This window comes from Plectropomus leopardus, chromosome 2 (genome assembly GCF_026936395.1).
Source record: "Plectropomus leopardus strain MGB_pleo_1.0 chromosome 2, ASM2693639v1, whole genome shotgun sequence".
Lineage (NCBI taxonomy): Eukaryota > Metazoa > Chordata > Actinopteri > Perciformes > Serranidae > Plectropomus > Plectropomus leopardus.
Window position 1 is genome coordinate 21,474,547 of NC_142177.1, and position 24,518 is coordinate 21,499,064.

At 40.1% G+C, this 24,518-nt stretch overlaps 1 protein-coding gene across 4 annotated transcripts; it reads left to right on the top strand.

Annotated features, from left to right (window-relative positions):
- Window positions 1–1,021: 1,021 nt before the first annotated feature.
- LOC121956541 (msx2-interacting protein) lies at window positions 1,022–19,811 on the top strand. Of its 4 annotated transcripts, none has more exons than XM_042504815.2 (15): window positions 1,022–1,308; window positions 2,570–2,884; window positions 5,963–6,439; window positions 6,618–6,769; window positions 8,193–8,393; window positions 8,557–8,708; window positions 8,795–8,920; window positions 9,027–9,140; window positions 9,240–9,353; window positions 9,451–9,551; window positions 9,809–17,204; window positions 17,479–17,547; window positions 17,642–17,836; window positions 17,938–18,096; window positions 18,771–19,811. In XM_042504815.2, the coding sequence occupies exons 1-15, from the start codon at window positions 1,226–1,228 to the stop codon at window positions 18,900–18,902; spliced, it is 9,786 nt and encodes a 3,261-aa protein (XP_042360749.2). In that variant the 5' UTR covers window positions 1,022–1,225; the 3' UTR covers window positions 18,903–19,811. The 4 variants fall into 4 exon arrangements, with proteins under 4 accessions (XP_042360749.2, XP_042360756.2, XP_042360764.2 ...); XM_042504822.2 differs by having other exon boundaries at window positions 5,966–6,439; XM_042504830.2 differs by lacking the exons at window positions 1,022–1,308; window positions 2,570–2,884 and adding an exon at window positions 2,907–4,572.
- Window positions 19,812–24,518: the final 4,707 nt, after the last annotated feature.

The window sequence follows — 24,518 nt, forward strand, 5'->3', positions numbered from 1 at the left end:
TGACAATGCAGTAGCTTGCACGGCCTCAGAAATAAGTGGATCATTGGCCTTCAATTGTGGAAATTTATTTACGTTATTTACTGAATTTACAGTTACAGTATTTCATTTCAGCTCTTGCGTTTTGCTTTCAACTGTATTGCATGGTGTTTCTCCGCCCCACTCGGAGAGAGCAGAAACCAGTGCACAGTTTACTAAAGCCACACCCGCATCTGTGAGGAGAAACAAAAGCCCTGTGAGAAAAAAGCTAACATGGCTCATTTGCAAATGCGTAATAATCCGAACCGAAAGACGTGCAGATGACTAAAATAAACACTCAACAGAATACAGCTCATTTAGGTTACTTAGACATAGACTGCTGGAGAAACAAACACTGGACTCAAAAATATTTCCTCAAGACAGTGAGGAGGTCAACAAGATTAACAGGACAGCTGTCATTTTGTAGTTTATTTTATAAAATAAATAAATATGAAGCTAGTAAATGATTTAAAAAAAACATAAAGGAACAGCTTGGATGCAGGTAAAAAAAAAAAACGTTAAAGAAGCCTTCTTAAAGTGTACCCTGTGCAGCTGTATTATCTAGGAAAACAAAGTACTGGATCGGGACTCTGTATCAGCAGTTACTCAATATAAAATAACTCTGGTCGGGATCAGGAACAGAAAAACATGATCAGGACATCCCCACATTGGACCTTAAATATCTAGTTGCGCCTCTAGTTTTTAGTTTTGTTCTCACACAATAACCCTTCTTTGAAAAACACTGACTGGGTTGCAATAATCCTCTCCAAGTTTTACACAATTTATAAATTCAATTTCTGAGGGATAGTTCAACTATTATCAGTTAATTTAACAACAGTTTTACATAAAACTAGCACTCTGTCAGTTGCCTCGCGGGCCAACAGCGCGTGACTCCGCAGACAAATGTTGCTCGCGTGCAGAGTGATTCTCTTGAGGAAATTGCGTGCTCACCGTTGAGTACTCGTAACTGTCGGGCACGCGAGCTCGGGGTCGCGCAGCTCGCACCCCAAACCACCATGATCGAGTCTCGCGCGCGTTCACGTGCACGGATCGAGGACGCAGCAGCTAAAGCTAAGCGGGCAGCAGGCTACCAGGCCCAGATTATTCACGGAGTCCACCGTCGTTCATTTTGTTCAGGCGGACCTCCGACCGGCAGGGATTAGAAACGTGCCGGATCATATGAGTGTGAAGGGGGGAAGACTAGCGCACGATGGTTCGGGAAACCAGACACCTTTGGGTGGGAAATTTACCCGAACATGTCCGAGAGGAGAAAATTGTGGAGCATTTTAAACGGTAGGTTACGCAAGAGGGATCCTCTGTTGGCGAAGCAGCCCGCGCTAGGTGCAGCAAGCTAGCAGCGACGGGGAGCCTGCGACCGATGCTAACACGGCTAACGTTAGCATTTTTAAGTTTTACGAGGCAGGGGGCTCCTTACGTGCTGCCTGTGCTATGTTGCAGCACAGTTATATTTGTTGAACCGAAACGACGAGAATGAAACCACTTAAGTGTAAATGTTTACTATTTGTAATATTTGGCTAACTTTTGCTAAAGCCAGCAGGCATGTAGCTAGGTTTGCTAGCCACCGAGCTAACACCGACCAACCAACCATTTTGTGGGAAGTGAAGACGTTTTCATAACCAGTACAAGCCAAAAGGCAGCAAGCGTCAGCAGGTCAAATAACACCAGACCGTGACTTTTGTTATTTAAGGCACTGGAAACGCGTGACTTAAACGTTTATTATCTGGTCAACAGTGCGATTAAAGGAAAGGAGGAAGGTGGAGAAGTCAAAATCTGCGACCGACCAGAGAGCTCACCGAGCTGATACTCAAATGTTAGCAAGTTGTTGAGCCGCTTGACGTCGGTAGCCATCACTAAACTCGGCTCAGTGTTTTCTAATTTTGCCAAGCTACAAGTAAATTTCAAACCACGTTTTGCCCCTGCTCGTAGGTTACCTAAGTATTTGACATTAAAGACAGCTAGCAGCATCAAGTTTTATGCTTTCCCATGTTTGTAGCAGTCATTTAAAACCATATAATCTCATAGTTTTTTTACGTTATCTAAAGGCCATCTAAAGGTTTGTTGATGAGCGACTCATCAACAAACACGTCAAACAGTACATCCAGTCTTCGCTAATGCGAGCTATTGCAGCCTTACTAGCGGTGTGGTGACAGCTGTGTTTGATGAAATGCTTTTTATAGTTGTTAAACACTGCCATTTGACATGTGTTGGCCCCCAGAGGGACATTTGCTTAACCCTTAAGAAACCCCTTAACGCTCCCAACAATACTTGAAAAACACAAAATGTGGTCATCCAACATGAGGATTTCAGACACCCTTCAAAACACTTCCTGAGCCTCAGACAGTTCATTGTTGTTTAACGGTCGTTAAGTAAATGTTAGTGTTAACATGCTTTGGTTCATAATTGAAATGTGGTCATTACTGTTTGCTTTTCCTATCACTGCCTTTTCTTAGTATTTACCAGACTGACATACAGAGAAACAGTGTGTGTATGTGTATGTAATTTCCTCTTTGTTTTCATTGTAATTTCCTCTCAGGTATGGGCGCGTGGAAAGTGTTAAAGTTCTTCGGAAGCGAGGGTCAGAGGGTGGTGTTGCAGCCTTTGTGGATTTTGTGGATATCAAAAGTGCGCAGAAGGCTCACAATGCTGTCAACAAGATGGGAGACAGGGACCTTAGGACTGACTACAATGAACCTGGGTCAGTCCCTAGTGCTGTTCGGGGCCTTGAAGACAGCTCCCCCTCGAGCAGTCGAGACGTTACAGGATTCTCTAGGGGAACAGTTGGTCCAGTGTTTGGCCCACCTGTGTCCCTTCACACCAGAGAGGGACGTTATGAACGGAGAATAGATGGGTAAGTGGACACGGCCTCCCCTTAAAATCCAGGGGAATCTAGGTATTGGATAGGAATTAATCCTAAACACATAGTGGGGTTATTCGTGAGGGTTACATGCCTCAAGGGGGTTGCACAAAGGTAATTAGGGATCGTTCCACTTTTCATCATAATTGACTCGCCTTTCCCATGGGATCTATGTAAATTAACTACACATTATCATTTGGTAAGGTAACTATATATCAAGGTTTGACAACTGGTTTGGATATTACATCTGAATGGAATATCCTGGTGAGTTTGGATTTATTACATTTTGTGGGAAACTACCATGGGGAACATTTGGATATTTTTTAAACACTTTCCTCCTAAGTATGGGATCTAACCTCGATTTTTACTTGGAATCGCTTGAAGCTGGAAGTAAATTCCTATTATGAAGGATGTACTTTTCTTTGAAGAATCTATTCAGGTAATATCACGTCAAGGATCTTGCATCTCAGATTGTCAATTTTTTCCCCCCTCTTGGCCACTGTCGATGGATGGACTACTTTTTCTGTTTTTTTTGTGTCTGTGGATTTGGCCTGCTCTGGATTTAAGTTTTGAACAACTGGATGGAAGAATTGTACCTTTGTTACACATCTCCAGAAAGACAGATGTAGTGTGTATATCCTAGGGTATCTAAGTCAAATTAAACTATATATAATAAACACCTCTTGTCCCAAAATATGGAAGCTATACCAAGAAGACGGCAAGAACACAGAGGATCCAAACAAGTTTGTGGAGCTATTCGTGTTTTACATCGATGGCCATGAAGACACATGAAGACCACATAGTTGGGATGTACCCTCCTGGATGTACGCACCCCATGTTGGATGTACTGATGTTGACCCTAGTGCGGATAGGTGTAGCTGCCATTCATTTGGATTACTCGAGTTTGGATTTAGCTGTGTAAGGCGTCAGCTCAGTGAGGAGAAGAGCAATTCGAGTGTGTAACAGAGAACTGAAGACAACTTTTTCAAAGGAACTTGAAACAATACTGTGAAAAGATGAAGCCTCCGAGTATATACACCCCACGAGATCCTTGGATTGTGGAATTAAGACATACCTGTTAGCCCATGAGGAGTTTATTTGCTGTGATCTAGTGTCTGTGAGTCTACAAGCTAGTAAACTGCGTGATATTTTGAGTGGAATACGTTTTTCACCTGTGTTTTTTTTTTCTCCACCTAACCTAACTTTTGGAACTTACTACTTCCTCATACTACAAGACAAGATTGGATGTATTTTCCATTCGACAACAACTCACTGTATAGTCAAACTGGAATTCCCTGAATTACACAGAAGTCCATCATCCTTTTTTTTTTTTTTTTTTAAAAAAAAAAAAACCCAGCATATTTATTTATTAACTTCTTATTTTCCTTTTTTTTCAACCACATGTCCAGAAATCCATAAAGAGGTCCATTTCTGTGATTTTGTTTTTCCCTTTTTTCCATCCAGTGAAGAAAATTAAGTAGCCAAACTGTGGATTATACATCAACAATCTACCGGCCTGGTGCTCCACAGTATTTGAAGATTACGAGCAGTACGATCCAAGAGAACCGTTTTTGCCTAATTAGATCAATTGATTTTTCCACTTGGTTTTTCATTCGGGCTCTCACATTCTGATCCACCTAGATTTTATTTGGATTAGTTTCGGTAACTTCTTTTCCAAAAAGGTTGGTATTGCTCTGCCCTCTGCATATTTTCTTTCTCTAACATTTCTAAATGCTTTGTCTAATATAAGGTTTTGCTCTGCTGTTAGGGAAATGATTAATTTGATGCAAGAGAAGAAAAAACTATATATCATAAACAATGCATATATACAATACCTGTATGTATTATTTGTTGTTTCTTTATGCAAGTGCCTCTTTTTTTCCAGCATCACATAAATACAACAAAGTATTGTTTTCTCATTAAATACATTAATCTGAACTGCATGGCATTTCACATTTAAGTACCACACAGTTTCTCGATTAGAGAATTGACCAGTTGAGTATTTAAGCAAAATGATTGATTTTGATTATGATATGTTCTTTTTCTTGCCAGCAATAATTCATGAACAGTCAGCCTCTGAAATCAGCTCCCCTGGACACCAAGAGGAGCCAAAAGTGCTCACTGTTTTTGTTTTTGCAAATGACAGGAATTAAAATACACTAAGAACAGCATTTCAACATTGCTGAATTATATGTTTGCACAAATAGTCTTAAAAAAAAAAAATTAAAAAAGATTTTAGTGACAAAGTCTGGGGAGGCTTTGGTTTATATGACTGCTTATGAAATTACAGTGTAGAAATCTGTGCTAGTTGGTAGTCATGTTGCTGTCAGAAAATGAAAATGCAATTTTAGGGTGATGACAGTTTAGCAGTTGGAGCAGCATGGCACAAGCCGAGTCACTTTTATTCATGCATCCCAATATCACAAATCACAAATTTACTTTCAGGGGCGTACAATCTGTACAGTATACGACATCCTCTATCTGTAGAACCTTGTTCATATTAGTGTTTACAGACTGTGCCAGTATTTGATAGGTTGACCCCATTTTATCTTGGAGTCACATCATTCAGGCCTATTTGTTTAGTCGTGAGGAATCTGGTATTATTTTTCTAATCATTGTTGACACTTCTCTAGTGCTGAAAACAATGTTAAATCCCTAGTGTCACATTTGAATGAAAATATCATGCAACTTATTTGTAAAACTTGTTGCTGAAAAGTTTAACAAATGTTAGATTGAGTACTTCTTTCATTAGTTGGTCAGTTGGATCCTGATTGAAGAGACGTGTTTGGTTTTGCTGGTGAAAAAAATCAGAAAAATGACAGACATGAACTTTGCTAAGACAAGAATCATATGGTCTCTTCATTAAAATAATGTCACTGCTCTTAATAAGAGTATTACACTACACAACTTATCTGGCCTGCTCTTAGCTGTGTCTTTGCTGTACAGATTAGGATTTTCACTATTGTGCACTTAAATGCCAAATCGTTTCAATTTAGGACTTTTTTTGTTTGCCTTTTCTGTTTTGAATCATAGTAACTCTCTTTCCCTCTCTACCCTGTTATTATTTCACAGTAGCTCAGAAAGCCGTGAACGTGCTTATGATCACAGCCCATACGGACACCATGAGCGGAGCGGCACCTTCGACAGACAGCGTCACTACAATGCTGATTATTACAGAGATCGTTCCATGTTTGCTGCTGCTGGCCCAGGAAGCAGTGCTATCGGTGGAAGCTTTGAAGCATCAGATCCACATTTTGACTCTAGGATTCGAGACCCTTTTACTCTCACTAATTCTACACGGCGTGACCTATACAGAGATGACAGAGGACGGCGGCCTGACAGAACCTACCATCACCGCCGGAGCCGATCATCTCATTCCTCACAGTCAAGGCACCCATCCCCACAACGGACCACAGGACAAACTCCCAAAACTCCTCATTCCCCTAAAAGAGCTCCTTTGTCCCCTGGGAGAGGTCCACGATCTCGCTCACGCAGCAGGTCCTCAAGCTCTGATTCTGTCAGCAGCACCAGCAGCACGGGCAGCGGCAGGTGTGATATTTGTTTTGTTATAACATTGAGGGTTCATGTTTCATGTGTTTGTTGATTGGATTTTGTTCCTGGATAATCCATCAACCGGTATCAACAAATACTTTTTGACTCAGACAGACAAATGTGTAATCATTATTCTCTGGTTTTCTGATCTCTTAAATCTTTTTTGTGACAACAGCGACTCAAACAGCAGCTCAAGTGATGGCTCTCGGGCGCGCTCTGTTCAGTCGTCAGCTGCACATGCCCCTACCTCCTCTATGGGGCTTGACTCAGATGAGCCACGCAGAAGCTTTGGAATTAAAGTGCAAAACCTACCTGTGCGCTCCACAGGTGAGTTTCTACATGTCAGCCTCTGAAAAAGTCATACAAGTAACGATGTTCACTCTTTATACTCACTCAGAAACATCAGTAAACTGTCATGTTCTGAAAGGACTTTATAACATATTCTTGTCCGTAACATTTGAAATACAAAGTGGACGTTTGAGCACACAGAGAAAACTTCAGCCAAATCAAAATTAAGTAGCACAGATAGATCAAGTGACCCTGACCTGCAAATCTATGTTTATGATAGTGCTCATTTAACTGTAATGAAATGAAACTTTATTGGTTGCCTCAGCAAAATATAAAATTGAGGACAAAGATTCATCACCTAAAGCACTGTTTTAATTTCTTAGGGATCATATAGAGTAAGTGCCTCCAGTTGTGCCATGATAGCCATTTGTGTACATTTTTAGTCCAAATATATCTATTTGACAAGAAAAACTAGACTGTACCTGCCAATAAAGTTTTTACAACATAAACAGTTAATATGCACACTTTTAGATGCATATTTCCCTGCTCGTTTTTATTCCTCTTTCATGTGTGGAATTGGATATTGTATCAAATATACAACGAAGCTGTTAGAAATGTTACAAACTGTGAAGTTATAATTCAAAATCAGTCAATTATTCAAAATCAACAGTTATCGATTATTTATTTCTTCTTGGTAGCCTCTTATTTTTACACATATATTCTGCTATTTGGTGCTTGGTAGCCATTCATTTTGGATGTCATCCCACTGGTATACAGGTCACCCCGCTTCTAATATGACCACAGATGTCCTCTTTTCAGTTTACTCATGTAATTATAGCAAAGGTGATCACACCACAATCTTATACTCTGTAACTTCACATCTAAAATGTTAAAGTCTTAACTTTTGTGATTTATGTTTTCCTGTTAAAACCAAGGCAGTTAATATCACCTAAACAAGAAAACAGTGTGCACGGGGTTCAACAGCAGTTGGCTAGTAGCCCATGTCAGCAGAATAGCAAGTTTAATTAGTTAAAAACTTGAAACATCCCAATTAGGATTTATTCACTGCTTTAGAAAATTTTAAAAAATCATAATAATAGTGTATTGCTGATTCAAGCTATGGCACTCAACCACAACTGGAACTTTGGACATTTGTCAGCCAGTCATATCTGCTTGCCATCCACATTAATGTCACTGTCCCAAGTATTTATGCTCTAGTTTCAGTAAAAAAAAATCTAGATAAGTGTTAACAGTGACTTTGAAAACAAGCTGAAGGGGGGAAAACAACCAGCCAGCAAAAAGGAAAACATTATTTCCAGGTTTATGTGCACATATATTATTTTTAGATCCCTTGAGATGATGATTTTTAAATTTTGGAGAAAGTGTTTTGTTTTGTTTTTTTTGGTGCTCTTCTAAATGATGTGCATTGGATGTTGATCTTTTTTTTTCTCCTCATTTGCAGACACTAGTTTAAAAGATGGACTTTTCCATGAATTCAAGAAACATGGGAAAGTGACTTCAGTGCAGATCCATGGAGCATCAGAAGACCGCTATGGTTTGGTGTTCTTCAGACAGCAGGAGGATCAAGAGAAAGCCCTTACTGTCTCCAAAGGAAAACTGTTCTTCGGCATGCTTATTGAAGTCACTGCTTGGAATGGTCCTGGTGAGTGATGACAAATAAACAAAATAGTATTGTGTTACATACTTGTTGACAACAAATGAATAAACAAACATTTTTATAATACTTTGTTTTTGTGCTGGTGATAGATAATAGGGGCATGACATTTAGCACCATCAGTAATATTATGGTAACTCTCTCCCCTCAGAAACAGAAAGTGAAAATGAGTTCAGGCCCTTGGATGGGCGGATAGACGAGTTCCACCCAAAGGCCACAAGGACACTGTTTATAGGCAACCTTGAGAAGACCACCAGTTATCAACAACTCCTTGATATTTTTCAGCGCTTTGGAGAAATTGTGGTATGCTACTGTTTGAATGTGTACTGTAAATTGGTACGTTTTACATTTGATAAGGGGCTCTAAGTATTCTGTCTTTTCTCCTGAAGGACATTGACATCAAGAAAGTAAATGGAGTTCCCCAGTATGCCTTTGTGCAGTATTCTGATATTGCCAGTGTCTGCAAGGCCATTAAAAAGATGGATGGAGAGTATCTGGGCAGCAACAGACTAAAGGTAGCGTATTTACAGTAAACAATAGTAACATTTCTGGTCGGTGTAGGTTTTCAGTCTAATGTGTCGTGTGAATATACTATGCATTTTGTTCTCTTTCTCCTTGCAGCTTGGGTTTGGGAAGAGTATGCCCACAACATGTGTTTGGCTAGATGGTTTGGCAACCAGTATTACAGAGCAATACCTCACACGGCATTTCTGCCGGTATGGACATGTAGTTAAGGTAAGGTGTTTTATTTTTACTTGCCTCAGGCTTGGTACTTTTGATTTTGATGCTGTGTAGCTTTCAAAATTCTAAATGTATCTTATTGTCCCATTTTAGGTTGTATTTGATAGATTGAAAGGGATGGCCCTCGTCTTGTACAACAACACAGATTTTGCTCAGGCAGCTGTGAGGGAGACCAAAGGTTGGAAGATTGGTGGCAATAAAATAAAGGTAAACAACAACTATTGCCTCCATTAGTGAAATGTGTTTTTCTTGCTTGTATGTGTATGTATTTATGATTGTTAACTTTTTAATTTATTTTTGAAAGGTGGATTTTGCAAGTCAAGAGAGTCAGATGGCATTCTACCGATCTATGCAGGCATCTGGTCAAGACATTAGAGACTTCTATGAAATTCCTCCTGAACGACGGTATATTGCATGCAAATAATTATGTCCACAATTATAATTCCACAACTTTGTCAGTTAATTTAATTTATAAGATTGCTATTTTAAATGAAATATCCTTGACAAAACATTTCTGATATGAGGTGATAATCTTTCAAATCATAGTTTCAAGCCAAATTTCTGGCACTGCAATTTCATAAAATTATTGGTTAATTATTTAGGTAAATGATATAATAGAATTCATTACTTTTCTCTTCTTTTTCTCTCATTTTACTCAACAGAGAGGAACGCAGACCTCCATATCATGAATTTACAGCAGAAAGGGCTTACTATGAGAATATACGAACTCCTGGCCTTTACCCAGAGGAGGCTAGAAGAGACTATGCAGCTCGCAGCAGAGACCGTTTTCCTGAACTGGAACACTATCAGGCGGATCACTTTGACCCACGTTATCATGAAGATCCAAGAGACTACAGGGATTACCGAGACCCTTTTGAGCAAGACATTCGAAAATACACGTATATTCAAAGAGAGCGAGAAAGAGAGCGAGAACGCTTTGAGGCTGACCGCAGCAGGTGGAGCCCTTCCCATCCAAGACGACCAGTCACTCCTGCTGTATCGCCTTCACCATCTGAGCGTGCCCCCAGGGACTCAGAACGACGGGTTTACAGCCAGTCCTCTGAGCGAAGTGGTAGTGTTAGCTCAATGTCACCACCACACTTTGACAAATCTGAGAAGACCCTGCTGGAACATGCCTCCAAGAGTGACAAGAGTGACAAGAGCAGTCAACCAGATCGTGTGGCAGGTGCTGAGAAGACCAAGCGTGCAAAACGAAAAGAAAAAGGTGATAAAGAAAAAGCTGAGAAGATTAAATCAAGGAAAGCAAAGGGGCAATCTCCATCCAACCCAATACCTGACACAGAGCTTGAGAATGCTTTTGATGGAGGGTCTGGAAGAGGAAGAGGATCAGACCAAGATGCTAATGATAGGCAGAAATGCAAAGGGGATGGTGAATCTCTTACTGGAAATCAGTTGTCCTCTGCTCATCATGACTCTGTCAAAAGTGAAAGATCTGAAATGAGTAAAAGCGAGACCTCTGACTTGGATGGAAAAAATCGACTAAAGAAGCATCTAAAGCCTGATATTGGAAATGATGGGAAAGATTCATCAGTGGATTCAGATCGCCTTGCTGCAAGAAAAAGGCGCTTTGCTGATTCTGGTGGAAGGACTATTCGTCAGAAAAGAGGCAGACATGAAGAGGAGGATGCTATTCCAGCAGCTGACTTTGGTGCTAGTGCCACATATTTGAAAGAGTTGAACACAGACAAACACAAAGATTCTCAGCGCAGAGATTCAAGACTCAAAACAGATAAAAGTGGCACTCAGAAGGATAGTCAGGAGGACCTTAGAGGACAAAGAGAGAAGTCAGAGGGATCTTTGGACCCCCTGGAATCAAAACGACATCCAGGGCACACTTCATCCAGAAGATTTTCACATGAGGGGATTACAGACCAAAGCAGTGTGAGAGAACAAGAACACCATGCTGCTTTCAAATTTGGTACTCAGACTGCTGACACTGAGAAAAGTGTTAAGAACAAGGAAGACCATGTTGACATTGACCTTTCTCAGAGTTACCGCAAGCAAATGGAGCAGAATAGACGGTTGCACCAGCTGCAACAACAGCGTGAGTCTGACAAATCTGACAAACCAGGAAGTCCTCAGGGAAGTGAAACAGAGGACTTGGAACATCGCAGTCTTGTACATGAAGTTGGTAAACCACCTGAAGATGTCACTGATAATTTCCCGTCTCACAAACTAAAGAAACAAGACCAATTTGAAATGGACTCGGGGATTAAGAGGGAGCGTGTCTACAGAAGCTTTAGACAAAAAAGTGAAGATCCTGACTGGAACAACATCTCCTCTCCAGGACATCAGCATTTCTCTCAACATGGAGATGAGGAATTTGTGGATCCTTCTCAGAAAGAGTTAGGTAGAAATGAGGAAAAAATTCACTCAGATCTAGAGCTATTAGTCAAAAGGACACATAGCACACAGGTAAACAAGCCAAACGCGTCTTTACTTAGTGTCGAAGAAGAGCAACAAAAGAGATGGGAGAACAGAGTTAAACAAGACTTGTTGCCTGACCTGAACTTTTCTAGAAGTCTAAGTAAAAACATTCACAATCGCAAGCGTTTAGAATATGGTATTTGGCATGACTTGGAGCCTGGGGAAGTACGGTCTGACTCTGAGGAGGACAGAGAGAACAAACCCCATTCTCCTGTGCCCTCCACATCTATGCCTTTTTCCGAGAGGCCAAGGGTTGACAGGTTTTCAGACCCTAAACTAGCCCATCTTGAAAGGAACAAATTCTACTCCTTTGCACTTGATCAAACCATAACACCTGATACAAAGGCTCTGCTAGAACGTGCAAAATCACTCTCATCTTCCAGAGAAGATAACTGGTCATTTCTGGATTATGATTCTCACTTTGCAAGTTTCCGCAACAGAAAGGATACTGAGAAGGTTGAATCAGCACCACGACCTACACCCTCCTGGTACATGAAAAAGAAAAAGAGTCGAAATGGATCTGAAGACAAACTAGATGACAGGAAGGAGGAACCTAAGCCGGAGGAACAAGAACACAGGGAACTATTTGCTTCTCGCTTCCTGCATAGCCCCGTCTTTGAGCTTGACTCAAGACGGCTGCAACACTTGGAGCGCAAACATGAAGAACCTGAGCATACGCTAAACCAACAACCTGGTCAACAAGGCACAGCGGATGGTGAACTTGACTCAGGGCCAGTTGTCCTTTTCCATAGTCGTTTTTTGGAATTGACACGACTGCAACAACAGAAGAATAAAACTCATCAGTTGCAAGAGCCAAAAGTAGACACTATGATCATGGATGATAATAAAGTGGAAAAAGCACCTGTGCAAGAGCAGCAAGCTTTGCAGTCACCTGAAACCGAATCTGTTATGGAGCCAGAAATTAAACCTATCAGTCCTGCTGAAGAGCCAATTACTGAACCAAGACTCACCTATACTTCTGTCACCAAGTCTGTGGATAAGGACCTTTCTCCACCAGAAGAGAAATGTTTTGCGTCAAATCCAGCCCCTGATCCATATACCCCTGTGTCTGTCATTAAGGAAGAGGTAAATGAAGAGGTAAAAGAAAATGAACCTATTGTACCCATGCACCACCCAATAACTGAGGCGCCATCTGATTTTGAGCCAACAGCACCCGAGCCCAGTTATTCAGTTGATAGATGTAAACTTTCTCCATCTGAAGGGAATTTGGATATTGTTACTGAGGAGGCAAAACAGCTCTGTACAGAAAAACCTTGCCGTCGTGACTCTCATGAGGAGTTTGTTAGCATTTCAGAAGCAGAGGTGGATCCTGAGACAACACAACCAGAAGTGCCTGAAGCCACTAGTCCCATACTGCCTACGCTTGCAGAGGAAGAAAAAGAGAAAGAGACCCATTTTGCTTGTAAGGCAGCTGCAGAACCTGAGGAAGAGAAGAAACCTCAAGTTAATAAAGTGCAGATAGCCACTGATAATGACACAAACGATGAGCCAGTCTCACCTCAGAAAGAGCCTAAAACAAAAGAAATGAAAAATAAAAAGGGCAAACAATCCCCAGCTCAAGTTGCTCCAGCTCCTGTCATGTCTACCTCTGGTTCTGAGAAACAAGCGACGCGCAAAAGTGAGCGCATTGACAAAGAGAAGCTTAAACGCGGATCATCCCCAAGAGCTGAATCAAAGTCCACGGGCAAATCTCCTATTCATGGAACAGAGCCTGATATGTCAGAGCCAGGCATATCAGCAGGCAGAGCAAGACGAAGAAATGTTAAATCTGTGTATGCCACCCCAGTTGAAGATGATGTGCCAGTTCGTTCTGGAAAGGAAATTACTGAGTCACCACGTTCTGCACGAAAGAGAGGTACTGACAAAGATACAACACAACAAAATATTGAACAGGACCAACCTGCTCCAACCCCTGTTACTAAAAGGGGCCGTCCCCCCAAGAATCGCAGACAAGGTGATGAGAGTTCAACAGTTAAAGTGGAAAAGTCAAAAACAGAAAATAAGGACATAGATTCAAATGAATCAGAGGGTGGGGAACGAATTCAAAAAGTGTCAAAAGGGAAAACATCCCCTCATGGCACAAAGGGTTCATTGAATCCAATGTCTACAGTCCTAGGATCTGGATCAACAAAGAAGGGGGAAAAAACTGAGTTGGGCGAGGATGATGATCAAGAAATGGATTTTACAGATGAAGATTCATTGGCTTTACAAGTTTCATCAAGTTCATGCAAAGAAGATCCATCAAAAGTTGAACAAAAGAAAGAAGAGAAAGACAAACAAGGAAGAGATACAGGCAAAGATAAAGATGTTCTCCATGAAAAACCTTGTGAGGGTAAATCAACTGGTAAAGAGACAGATTCTCCAGTCTTAGAAGAGAAACCTACCTTGGAGAAAGACAGAATTGTGAGAGGAAAAACCAAGTTGACAAGGACTCCTAAGTCTCCTGTTCTCAAGAACCTCAAAATTAGACTTAATGTGACAGAGGTAAAAGATCTTCTTCAGTTAGGGGATGATGAACTTGGGAATCAAGAGGATTCTTCTAAAAAGTTAAGATCTGGTGACCACAGTGATCATGTTTCAAAGTGTACTAATGCTGACAAAGAAGGCTCAAACAACGATGAAAAGGAAAATGCCACATTGGAAAAAAATGAGCTCCAGGAAACACCAAAAAGCTTAATTTCCAAGGAGGTAGAATTGGAGCAGGCTGTGAAGAACATTGCTAAACTTACAGATCCAGCTTTTCCAACAGAACCACAGACACCACCTGTCCCACATACAGAAGTAAAAAGTGACCTAGAGGAGGAAAAACCCTCTAATCCTGCTAGCGAAACAGAGCTCATGGCTGCTATTTACTCAATAACTCCCGAGGATGGAACTACATCCTTAAACCAAGCACCTCCACCAAGTGCAGATGTTGGTTCCGAATCTGAGATACAAGACTTGATTCCGCCTGCCAAGGATGATGAACCTGAAGCAAATACACCTGCTATACAGGAGGAAACTGTCTTCCCTACCACACCCAAAAAGGGTACCAAGGGAAGACCTAAATCAAGTAAACGTCCTAAAGTCCAAAAGCAAATAAGAAAAGATTTAAAGGACGGTCCTTTAATAAGTGAGGAATTAACAACTCCTTTATCAGATTGTCCACCTTCCAGTATAAATACTGTTCCTGCAACAACTCCATCAGCAGCAACTGCTGCAGTTATTACTCCTACTACTTGGAAACAAGAACCTGGCCCTTTAGCTGTAAAGGCCACAGATGGAATTGCAGAGTCAGAGTCATCTTCTGAAGAACAGACTCAACATCTTAAACCTGTTACCCCACTGTCTAAGAGTCCAACATGCCCAAAGCCTCAACAGGTGCCACCTGAGTGCCCCTCTCCTTCCCTGTCTCCACTAGCTAACAGGCCAAATATCAGACCCATTCAAACAAGTAGAATTCCTGTCTCTCCACCAGATTGGCGCCACCAGTCCAAAGATACAGGAGTCTCCTCTTCGCCTGTCATGCCGTTGGCATCCAAGGAAAACCAACCTCTATCCTCAGACTCTGACAATGTTGATATTCATCATGGCACGAGTGACTTGAGGCAGATTCTTATGAAACACAAAAATATTTCATTGCAAGGCAGTAGTTCCATTCCTACTAACCAACCTACCTTGCGAGATCAGAACCTCCCCGAAAGTAATACTCTGTCAGCTGTTGTGCCAAATAAGTCACCACTACCCGGTAGTGGAATGGCAGCTCATCCAGCTCCACCTATGGTTCGACCCCCAGCCTCACTACCCTCTCCGGAGACAAAGTCTGTGATCTCTGTTATTGCATCCACTGCAACCTCTGTTATCAGTCGTGTTTGCAACCCACCTGAACCTGAGGACAAAGTAAACATGAATATTGGAAATCCATGTTTGGACATGACTCTACCAAAGCCACCCTATAGGCCCAGCAAAGACGATACTGGATCATACCATGGGCCATCTGTTGGTGAAGAGGGGGGAAGTGGTGCACGCTTCATTGTTGAGAGCCCCACTCTTGGTACAGGATCTTGCTCGGGTCTAAGAGTTAATACATCTGAAGGAGTGGTAGTGCTGAGCCACTCAGGCCAGAAAACAGAGGGACCCCAGAGGATTAGTGCAAAAATAAGCCAAATCCCACAAGCAACTGCAGGTGACATGGAGTCTCAGCCGCTGGTATCCATGCCCCAGATAAAACAGGAAATGTATGGTCATTCTCATTTAGGAGTTCAAAAGGGACCCCCGTTGCAGACAGATCATGGGCATCCTGGTAAGACGTCGTCAACTTTGTCTTCAATTAAACAGGAAAGCACAAGTTTGGAAAAGATGGACTCTCCTTACCAACCTGGGACTCAAGTAGTAGTGAAGCGTCTCACACAGAGTAACCAGCAAGCTATGAGTTACCATCAAGAGTACATGCCAATAAAACATCAAAAGAAAATGGACAGTGCTGATCCTCACAGTACAGATGGAGCTAAACCGCCCTGGACCTCTGCTGTAAGTCCTGCAATAAGCCCCCATTTGCCCTCTCCACCTGGCAACCATGTAGGTTTTGTTGCAGCGGCTGGTGACAGAGCTCCCTCCCATATTAGTGGGGTGAAACAGGAACCGCGGTCCCCTCGCAAGTCAGGTCATCCACACTCTCCGTTTACTAAAGTGTCCTCACCCATAGGCTCCTCGTCACCCAAGGGAATACCAGTGATGTTATCTACTGGCCTTCCTGCCATGCAGCAGTTTATTACTGGTGTACATCATCCAGAGCAGTCGGTTATCATGCCTCCTCACAGTGTACCTGGAGGCTTGGGGCGGATGTCTCCTCACCGTGTTACCCAGTCAATTCCAGTGGGGCATCTTGTCCAAGGAGATGTTCGGGTCAATACGCCACCTCTCTCTGTGATGAGCTATGGGATGCACAGTGAGCCTCTTTCCACTCCCTGGTCTGGTCCAATGCAGCCACGGCCCACTTCACCCCAGGCTGTTGGCAGAGACAAGGTTCTCAAGGTAAATCCAGGTTCTTTGAGGAGTCATGAAGTGGAACAGGAAGAAGCCAGACGCTTCCACCAGAATCCAGGAAGACAGTCTGCACAGTTAAAACCAGAGACTATGCAGTCAGATCCTCGTGGGCCTTTGCGGGGTAGTGTCCAGTTGGAAACATACATGGCGCAAAGAGATATGCGTGTCCTCTTGCACCAACAGGGAGAGCGTTTGAGCACAGACCCTCATTCTGGACACATTCAAGAGACTCTTCCCCCCTCTTCAGCACCTTCCAGCCTACCCTTATCCTTGTCTCCAAGAGCACACGTTTTGCCTAAAGGTGTGTCCGAGAAGGATATAACAAAGCCATTAGAGGCAAAGAGGCCACACTCTCCTCTTCCAAAAGATGGGATGATGGGAATCAGACAATCTGGGCAAGCAATGGCATCCCCACAGAGAGTTCAGTTAATGCCACCTGGACCCAGTGGCTCATTCCCAGAATACTCGGGGATTTACTCAAACCCAAGAGGCATCCATTCTCAAATACCAGAGACGTCACCTCTTGGACTGAACCAGCCACCACTGAACGTTACACCAACTGTGGTGAGTTCATGGCACTTAACACTCCAGTTTAGTAGACCTACAACAGTCCTGCTGTAAATCCTGCCACCAAAATGTTATAATGTTCAGTTTTTGTTCGGACTGCTTTAGTGTGGTGTTTATTCAACTTTATGGTTATTTTGAAAGCTGTGGTTTGGTGGACAGTAAAATCAGGCTAACTGAGTAAATATGTGAATGTGGGCTGATATCCTCATGTTACAGAAACTGTGAACACTGTGAAACCGTGACACATTACACTATTGTCTAAAATCCTTAGGGTGCAGACCTCCAGACAAAACCGGATGGTAAGATGACGCAGCCTGTTAATATGGTGCAGTTGCTCACGGTAAGACACAACTCACAACAGTTAAATGGATGGTCTGAACAAGAGCTGGCTGTGTCTGACATGCTTGTCTTTGTTTTCTCTCACATATAAACAGAAATACCCTATTGTGTGGCAAGGCCTGCTGGCACTAAAGAATGACACAGCTGCAGTCCAGTTGCATTTTGTATGTGGCAACAAAGCTTTGGCTCATCGATCCCTACCGCTGCAAGAAGGGGGCGCATTGCTCAGGATTGTCCAGAGAATGAGACTAGAGGCTTCACAACTGGAGAGTGTAGCCCGAAGAATGACAGTAATTGTTTTGTTTTTTTTTTTGTCCTTCTTCAATTGAGTCATTTTCTGTTTTATTAAATGGAGTCTGCTCACATCACATACATTTTTTCCCCTCAACAGGGTGACAGTGACTTCTGTCTTCTCCTTGCTCTGCCATGTGGACGAGATCAAGACGATGTCCTAAACCAAACTCAAGCTCTTAAGGCTGCTTTCATCAACTACTTGCAGACAAAGTTGGCTGCTGGTATCATCAATATCCCCAACCCAGGTTCCAATCAGGTGAGATACTCAGTTATGTCAAAAGTATTTTTTTCTCTGTAGTCTGTGTCCATGTATGTTTTTTTATACTTTAATAAGCAGGGTTCCCAAGGCTCCTTAAAAAGTCTTAAAATGCATTGAATGCATTAAACCAAAAAGTATTGCCTAAATTGGTGTTAAAATCTCTAAAATCAATCTTAGAAATGTCTTAAATATGTTGACGCATGCAATTTCATTTTTTTTTTACAAAGTTTTATCATACAATCTCAGAAGAATTGGAAACATTTGCACCAAATGCCTCAAACATTTACTTTATGCAAGTCAGGAACCAAAAGCACTCATTTTGTTTCGTGCCAGGATGTTTAGAGCAGAGGATCTATTGTCAGCTAGATGACACGGGGAACTGTAGATTTAAATTGATTCAGTGTATTTTATACAGAAAGTTTTTCAAATTGGCCATAAGGTGAACCAAGGCAGTGAAGTGCTGTAGCAAGAGTGAGAAGTTCAAAATCAAAGAAGATCAAAAGAATGATTTATTTTTTACGTGGCATTTTAATCATTATTTCTTTGTTTTCACACAAACAGTGCACAGGACTAGAGGTATAATCTCTAATCTTGAAACTCCACTATGGTATCAGATTGGTAAATTCTTTGTAAAATCATGTGTGCAATCAATGTTTTCTTTGTTTTTCCAGCCTGCCTATGTGCTACAGATTTTCCCACCATGCGAATTTTCGGAGAGCCACTTATCCCAGCTCGCCCCCGACCTCCTCAACAGAATCTCCAGCATCTCACCACACCTCATGATTGTCATCACCTCTGTGTAACCTTCAATGAGGCAAACCCTATCGTTGATGGATATTTTTGCTTATGAGCCTCAGGAAACCAGAGGAATATGAGATTTTTTTTTTTTTTTGTGGACACAGTGGGAATGTGTGGGATATACCCCACCAACGCTTTTTTTTTTTTGCGTCTTTTTCTTTCTTTTGTCACTCCTGTCTGGTGTTTTTGTCCTTCTCAAAAGAACTCAGGGATGGACCAAACCAGAATCAGTCTTATTTGACCATTTCTCTGCTGTATTTCTATTTATTGGAGTTTTATTTTTAATGTTCGGAGATGCTCTGAAGAAAAAATCAGGATGTTTGATGATCACCAACGAGTGACTATCTGGGTGGCCTTTTTTTCTTTTATCTCTCTTTTATTGATTGTCATATTCGTTTCTTCGCAAGAGTGGATCATACAGGCTGTTGCATCACAATGGCTAAAAAGACATTTCAATATGTAATTTTAATTAATTATGTACAGACTTCCTCGCCCAGGCTTTCTTTAGAGGAGGAAGAATTAACTTGTAAAACTATGGAGACCCTGTAGAGGACCACGTTCATTTAACAGCTCCTTTAATTCCACCAGCTCTGCTCATTTTCTCACTACTGAAGCAGTTACACTTCGGGCACCTGCCTTTACATTGAACAAGCTACAGTGTGATTTGGGAGTTTTTGAATACAGGACTTTGTAAATATTTTAAATATTTAAACTTTGACAATGGAACTTGGACAACATGACAGAGACTTGAACTCTGGGGAAAAAACAGGACAGAGTGTGGAAACTTAGATGGATATCCTTGATTTTTGGGTGTAAATACTTGTAACACAAGAAGATTGGCAAACTCTCCTGTGGAGTCTGCTGATGGCACTTCATATTTTGTAACTCAAATAAAACAAACTCCAAAACTTGAATATTTAAGATATATTCCTTTGTTTTTTATGTCGCTTGGCATGAATGTTGATTTTTATTTAACTTAAGCAAGATGTGTGATTTCACTCACTTTAATACTCAAGATATGCCAGTCATATTAATCCCTGTCATAATTGTAAGAAAATCATCTTGTTAAGTCAGAAAAAGAAACAGAATTTAAAACTACCAGCCGCATATATCAGTATTCAAACAGATTGCAAGCATTTGAATGCTTGTAACTTTTTTATTGATAAAAAGCAAAATTCTTGATGTTCTTTAAAATTATTCATGGTGGTCATCACCATTTGCTGATGCTCTTTTGACATATCAATTACTTTGACAAACATGACTTGCCTCAAATGACTACATTTGTTTTGAATTTCTATAATATCTGTAATATATCCAAAATGGCATAAAAAGTCAAAGTATAGTATGTTGTCCAAAACAACAAGAAAGCATAGGACAATATGTAATCGAAATAGCATGACAAAATCATAGTACAGTATGCTTCAAATACCACGTTGTCCAAAACGGCAAAATGATGCTAATAATAATAAACAAAAATAACACTACAAATGACATAGTGTTAGCATGAGAAACCCATAGTCTAACATGTCTCCCAAAAAAGCAGAAAAAAGTCATAGCATACTATGTTGCTCAAAATAGTATAAAAAAAACAATAAAATCATGTCCCACAAATGAGCATAAAAATGTCAAAGTTTATTTCGTTGTCTAAAATAGCATAGTATAGAGTGTCATCCAAAATAGCATGAAAATATCACAGTAAAGTAAGCCTTCCAAAATGGTATAAAAATAAGTCAGTGTAGTACGTTTTCAAAAATGCAAAGAAACCCAGCTGAAAACCAAATAAAATAGCATGACGAGACACGTTTCAACATGCAATTTTATGTAGTTTTCAGCTATTTTTGGGACATGTCATTTTTTGACATTTTTGCCATACTATAGCCTTGCATTTTTGGTCATTTTTTTGACATGCCATATTATGTTGTTTTTGGCCATTTTTGCAACATTCTGTGCTATGACGTGTCTTGGCACGCTCTTTTTAATGTGGTTTTCAGCTGTTTTGGGGATATGTCATTTTTTGACATTTTTTCCATACTATAGCCTTGCTTTCTGTGTCATTTTTTTGATGTTCCACATTATGGTGTTCCCGGCTTTTTTTTGCAACTTTCTATGCTATAGTGTGTCTTGGCACCCTATTTAATGCAGCTTTAAGTTGTTTTCCGCTATTTTTGGGACATGTTATTTTTTGACATTTTTGCCATACTATAGCCTTGCTTTCTGTGTCATTTTTTCGACATTCCAGATTATGGTGTTTTTGGCTTTTTTTGAAACATTCTATGCTATGGCTTGTCTCGGTACACAATTTAATGCAGTTTTAAGTTGTTTTCAGCTATTTTTGGGATATGTCATTTTTTGACATTTTTGCCATACTATAGTCTTGCTTTCCGGATCATTTTTTCGACGTTCCACGTTATGGTGTTTGTGGGGTTTTTTTGCAACTTTCTATGCTATAGTGTGTCTCGGCAGGCAATTTCATTTAGTTTTAAGTTGTTTTTGGTTGTTTTTGGGACATGTCATTTTTTGCCATTTTTGCCATACTATAGCCTTGCTTCCTGTGTCATGTTTTCAAAATTCCACATTATGGTGTTTTTGGCTTTTTTTGCAACTTTCTATGCTATGGCTTGTCTCGGTGCGCTATTTAATGCGGTTTTAAGTCGTTTTCAGTTGTTTTTGGCACGTCAGTTTTTGCCATTTTTGCCATACTATAGCCTTGCTTTCCGGCTCATTTTTTCGACATTCCACATTATGGCGTTTTCGCCTTTTTTTTGCACCATTCTATGCTATGGCTTGTCTCAGTACGCCATTTAATGTGGTTTTAAGCTGTTTTCGGTTGTTTTTGGGACATTTCATTTTTTGCCATTTTTGCCATACTAAAGCCTTGCTTTCTGGGTCATTTTTTCAACATTTTAAATTATAGTGTTTTCGGCTTTTTTTTTTGCAACTTTCTATGCTACAGTGTGTCTCGGCACGCTATTTAATGCAGTCTTAAGTTGTTTTCAGCTACTTTTGGGACATGTCATTTTTTGTCATTTTTGCCATACTATAGCCTTGCACAATAGGACATTTTTTCGACATACCATATTATGGTGTTTTTGGCCATTTTTGCAACTTTGTTTGCTATGGCGTGTTTCAGTACACTATTGAATGTGGTTTTAAGGTACTTTCATCATCTTTTTGATACATGTCATTTTTTGATATTTTTTCCATACTATAGCCTTGCTTTCTGCCTTGCTTTCTGGGTCAGCACAGAAAGTTGAAAAGACAGCCAAAAACACCATAATATGGCATGTCCAAAAAATGACACAGAAAGCAAGGCTATAGTATGGCAAATATGTCAAAAAAAGACATTTTCCAAAAATAGCTGAAAACAACTTTAAAACTACTTTAAATTGCCTGCCGAGACACACTATAGCATGGAAAGTTGCAAAAAAACCCACAAACACCAAAATGTGGAACGTCGAAAAAATTATCCGGAAAGCAAGGCTATAGTATGGCAAAAATGTCAAAAAATGACATATCCCAAAAATAGCTCAACACAACTTAAAACTGCATTAAATTGCATCCCGAGACACACTATAGCATAGAATGTTTCAAAAAAAGCCAAAAACACCATAATATGGCATGTCGAAAAAAATGACACAGAAAGCAAGGCTATAGTATGGCAAAAATGGCAAAAAATGACATGTCCCAAAAATAGCTGAAAACAACTTAAAACTAAATGAAATAGCGTAACAAGACACACTGTAGCATAGAAAGTTGTAAAAAAAAAAACAGAAACACCATAATGTGGAACGTCGAAAAAATGACCCAGAAAGCAAGGCTATAGTATGGCAAAAATGTCAAAAAATGACATGTCCCAAAAATAGCTGAAAACAACTTAAAACTGCATTTAACTGCCTGCAGATACACACTATAGCATAGAAAGTTGCAAAGAAAGCCAAAAACACCATAATGTGGAATTTTGAAAAAATGACACAGAAAGCAAGGCTATAGTATGGCAAAAATGTCAAAAAATTACATATCCCAAAAATAGCTGAAAACAACTTAAAACTGCATTAAATTGCGTCCAGAGACACACTATAGCATAGAAAGTTGCAAAAAAAGCCGAAAACATTATAATGTGGAAGGTCGAAAAAATGACACAGAAAGCAAGGCTATAGTATGGCAAAAATGTCAAAAAATGACATGTCCCAAAAATAGCGGAAAACAACTTAAAACTAAATTAAATAGCGTACCGAGACACACTATAGCATAGAAAGTTGCAAAAAACCCCACAAACACCATAATGTGGAACGTCGAAAAAATGATCCGGAAAGCAAGGCTATAGTATGGCAAAAATGTCAAAAAATGACATATCCCAAAAATAGCGGAAAACAACTTAAAACTAAATTAAATAGCGTACAAAGACACACTATAGCATAGAATGTTTCAAAAAAAGCCAAAAACACCATAATATGGCATGTCAAAAAAATGACACAGAAAGCAAGGCTATAGTATGGCAAAAATGTCAAAAAATGACGTCCCAAAATAGCTGAAAACAACTTAAAACTAAATTAAATAGCGCACAAGACACACTATAGCATAGAAAATTGCAAAAAAAAGCCGAAAACACCATAATGTGGAACGTCGAAAAAATGATCCGGAAAGCAAGGCTATAGTATGGCAAAAATGTCAAAAAATGACATGTCCCAAAAATAGCGGAAAACAACTTAAAACTAAATTAAATAGCGTACAAAGACACACTATAGCATAGAAAGTTGCAAAAAGCCGAAAAACACCATAATATGGCATGTCGAAAAATGACACAGAAAGCAAGGCTATAGTATGGCAAATATGTCAAAACATGACATATCCCTAAAAAAGCTGCAAACAACTTAAAACTAAATTAAATGGCATACCAAGACACACTATAGCATAGAAAGTTTCAAAAAAGCCAAAAACACCATAATGTGGCATGTCAAAAAATGACACAGAAAGCAAGGCTATAGTATGGCAAAAATGTCAAAAAATGACATGTCCCAAAAATAGCTGAAAACAACTTAAAACTAAATTAAATAGAGTACAAAAACACACTATAGCATAGAATGTTTCAAAAAAAGCCGAAAACACCATAATATGGCATGTCGAAAAAATGACACAGAAAGCAAGGCTATAGTATGGCAAAAATGTCAAAAAATGACATGTCCCAAAAATAGCTGAAAACAACTTAAAACTAAATTAAATTCCGTGAGACACACTATAGCATAGAAAGTTGCAAAAAAGCCGAAAAACACCATAATATGGCATGTCAAAAAATGACACAGAAAGCAAGGCTATAGTATGGCAAAATGTCAAAAATGACATATCCTAAAAATAGCGGAAAACAACTTAAAACTAAATTAAATAGCGTACCGAGACACACTATAGCATAGAAAGTTGCAAAAAACCCCACAAACACCATAATGTGGAACGTCGAAAAAATGATCCGGAAAGCAAGGCTATAGTATGGCAAAAATGTCAAAAAATGACATATCCCAAAAATAGCTGAAAACAACTTAAAACTGCATTAAATTGCGTCCCGAGACACGCTATAGCATAGAAAGTTGCAAAAAAAGCCGAAAAACCATAATATGGAATGTCAAAAA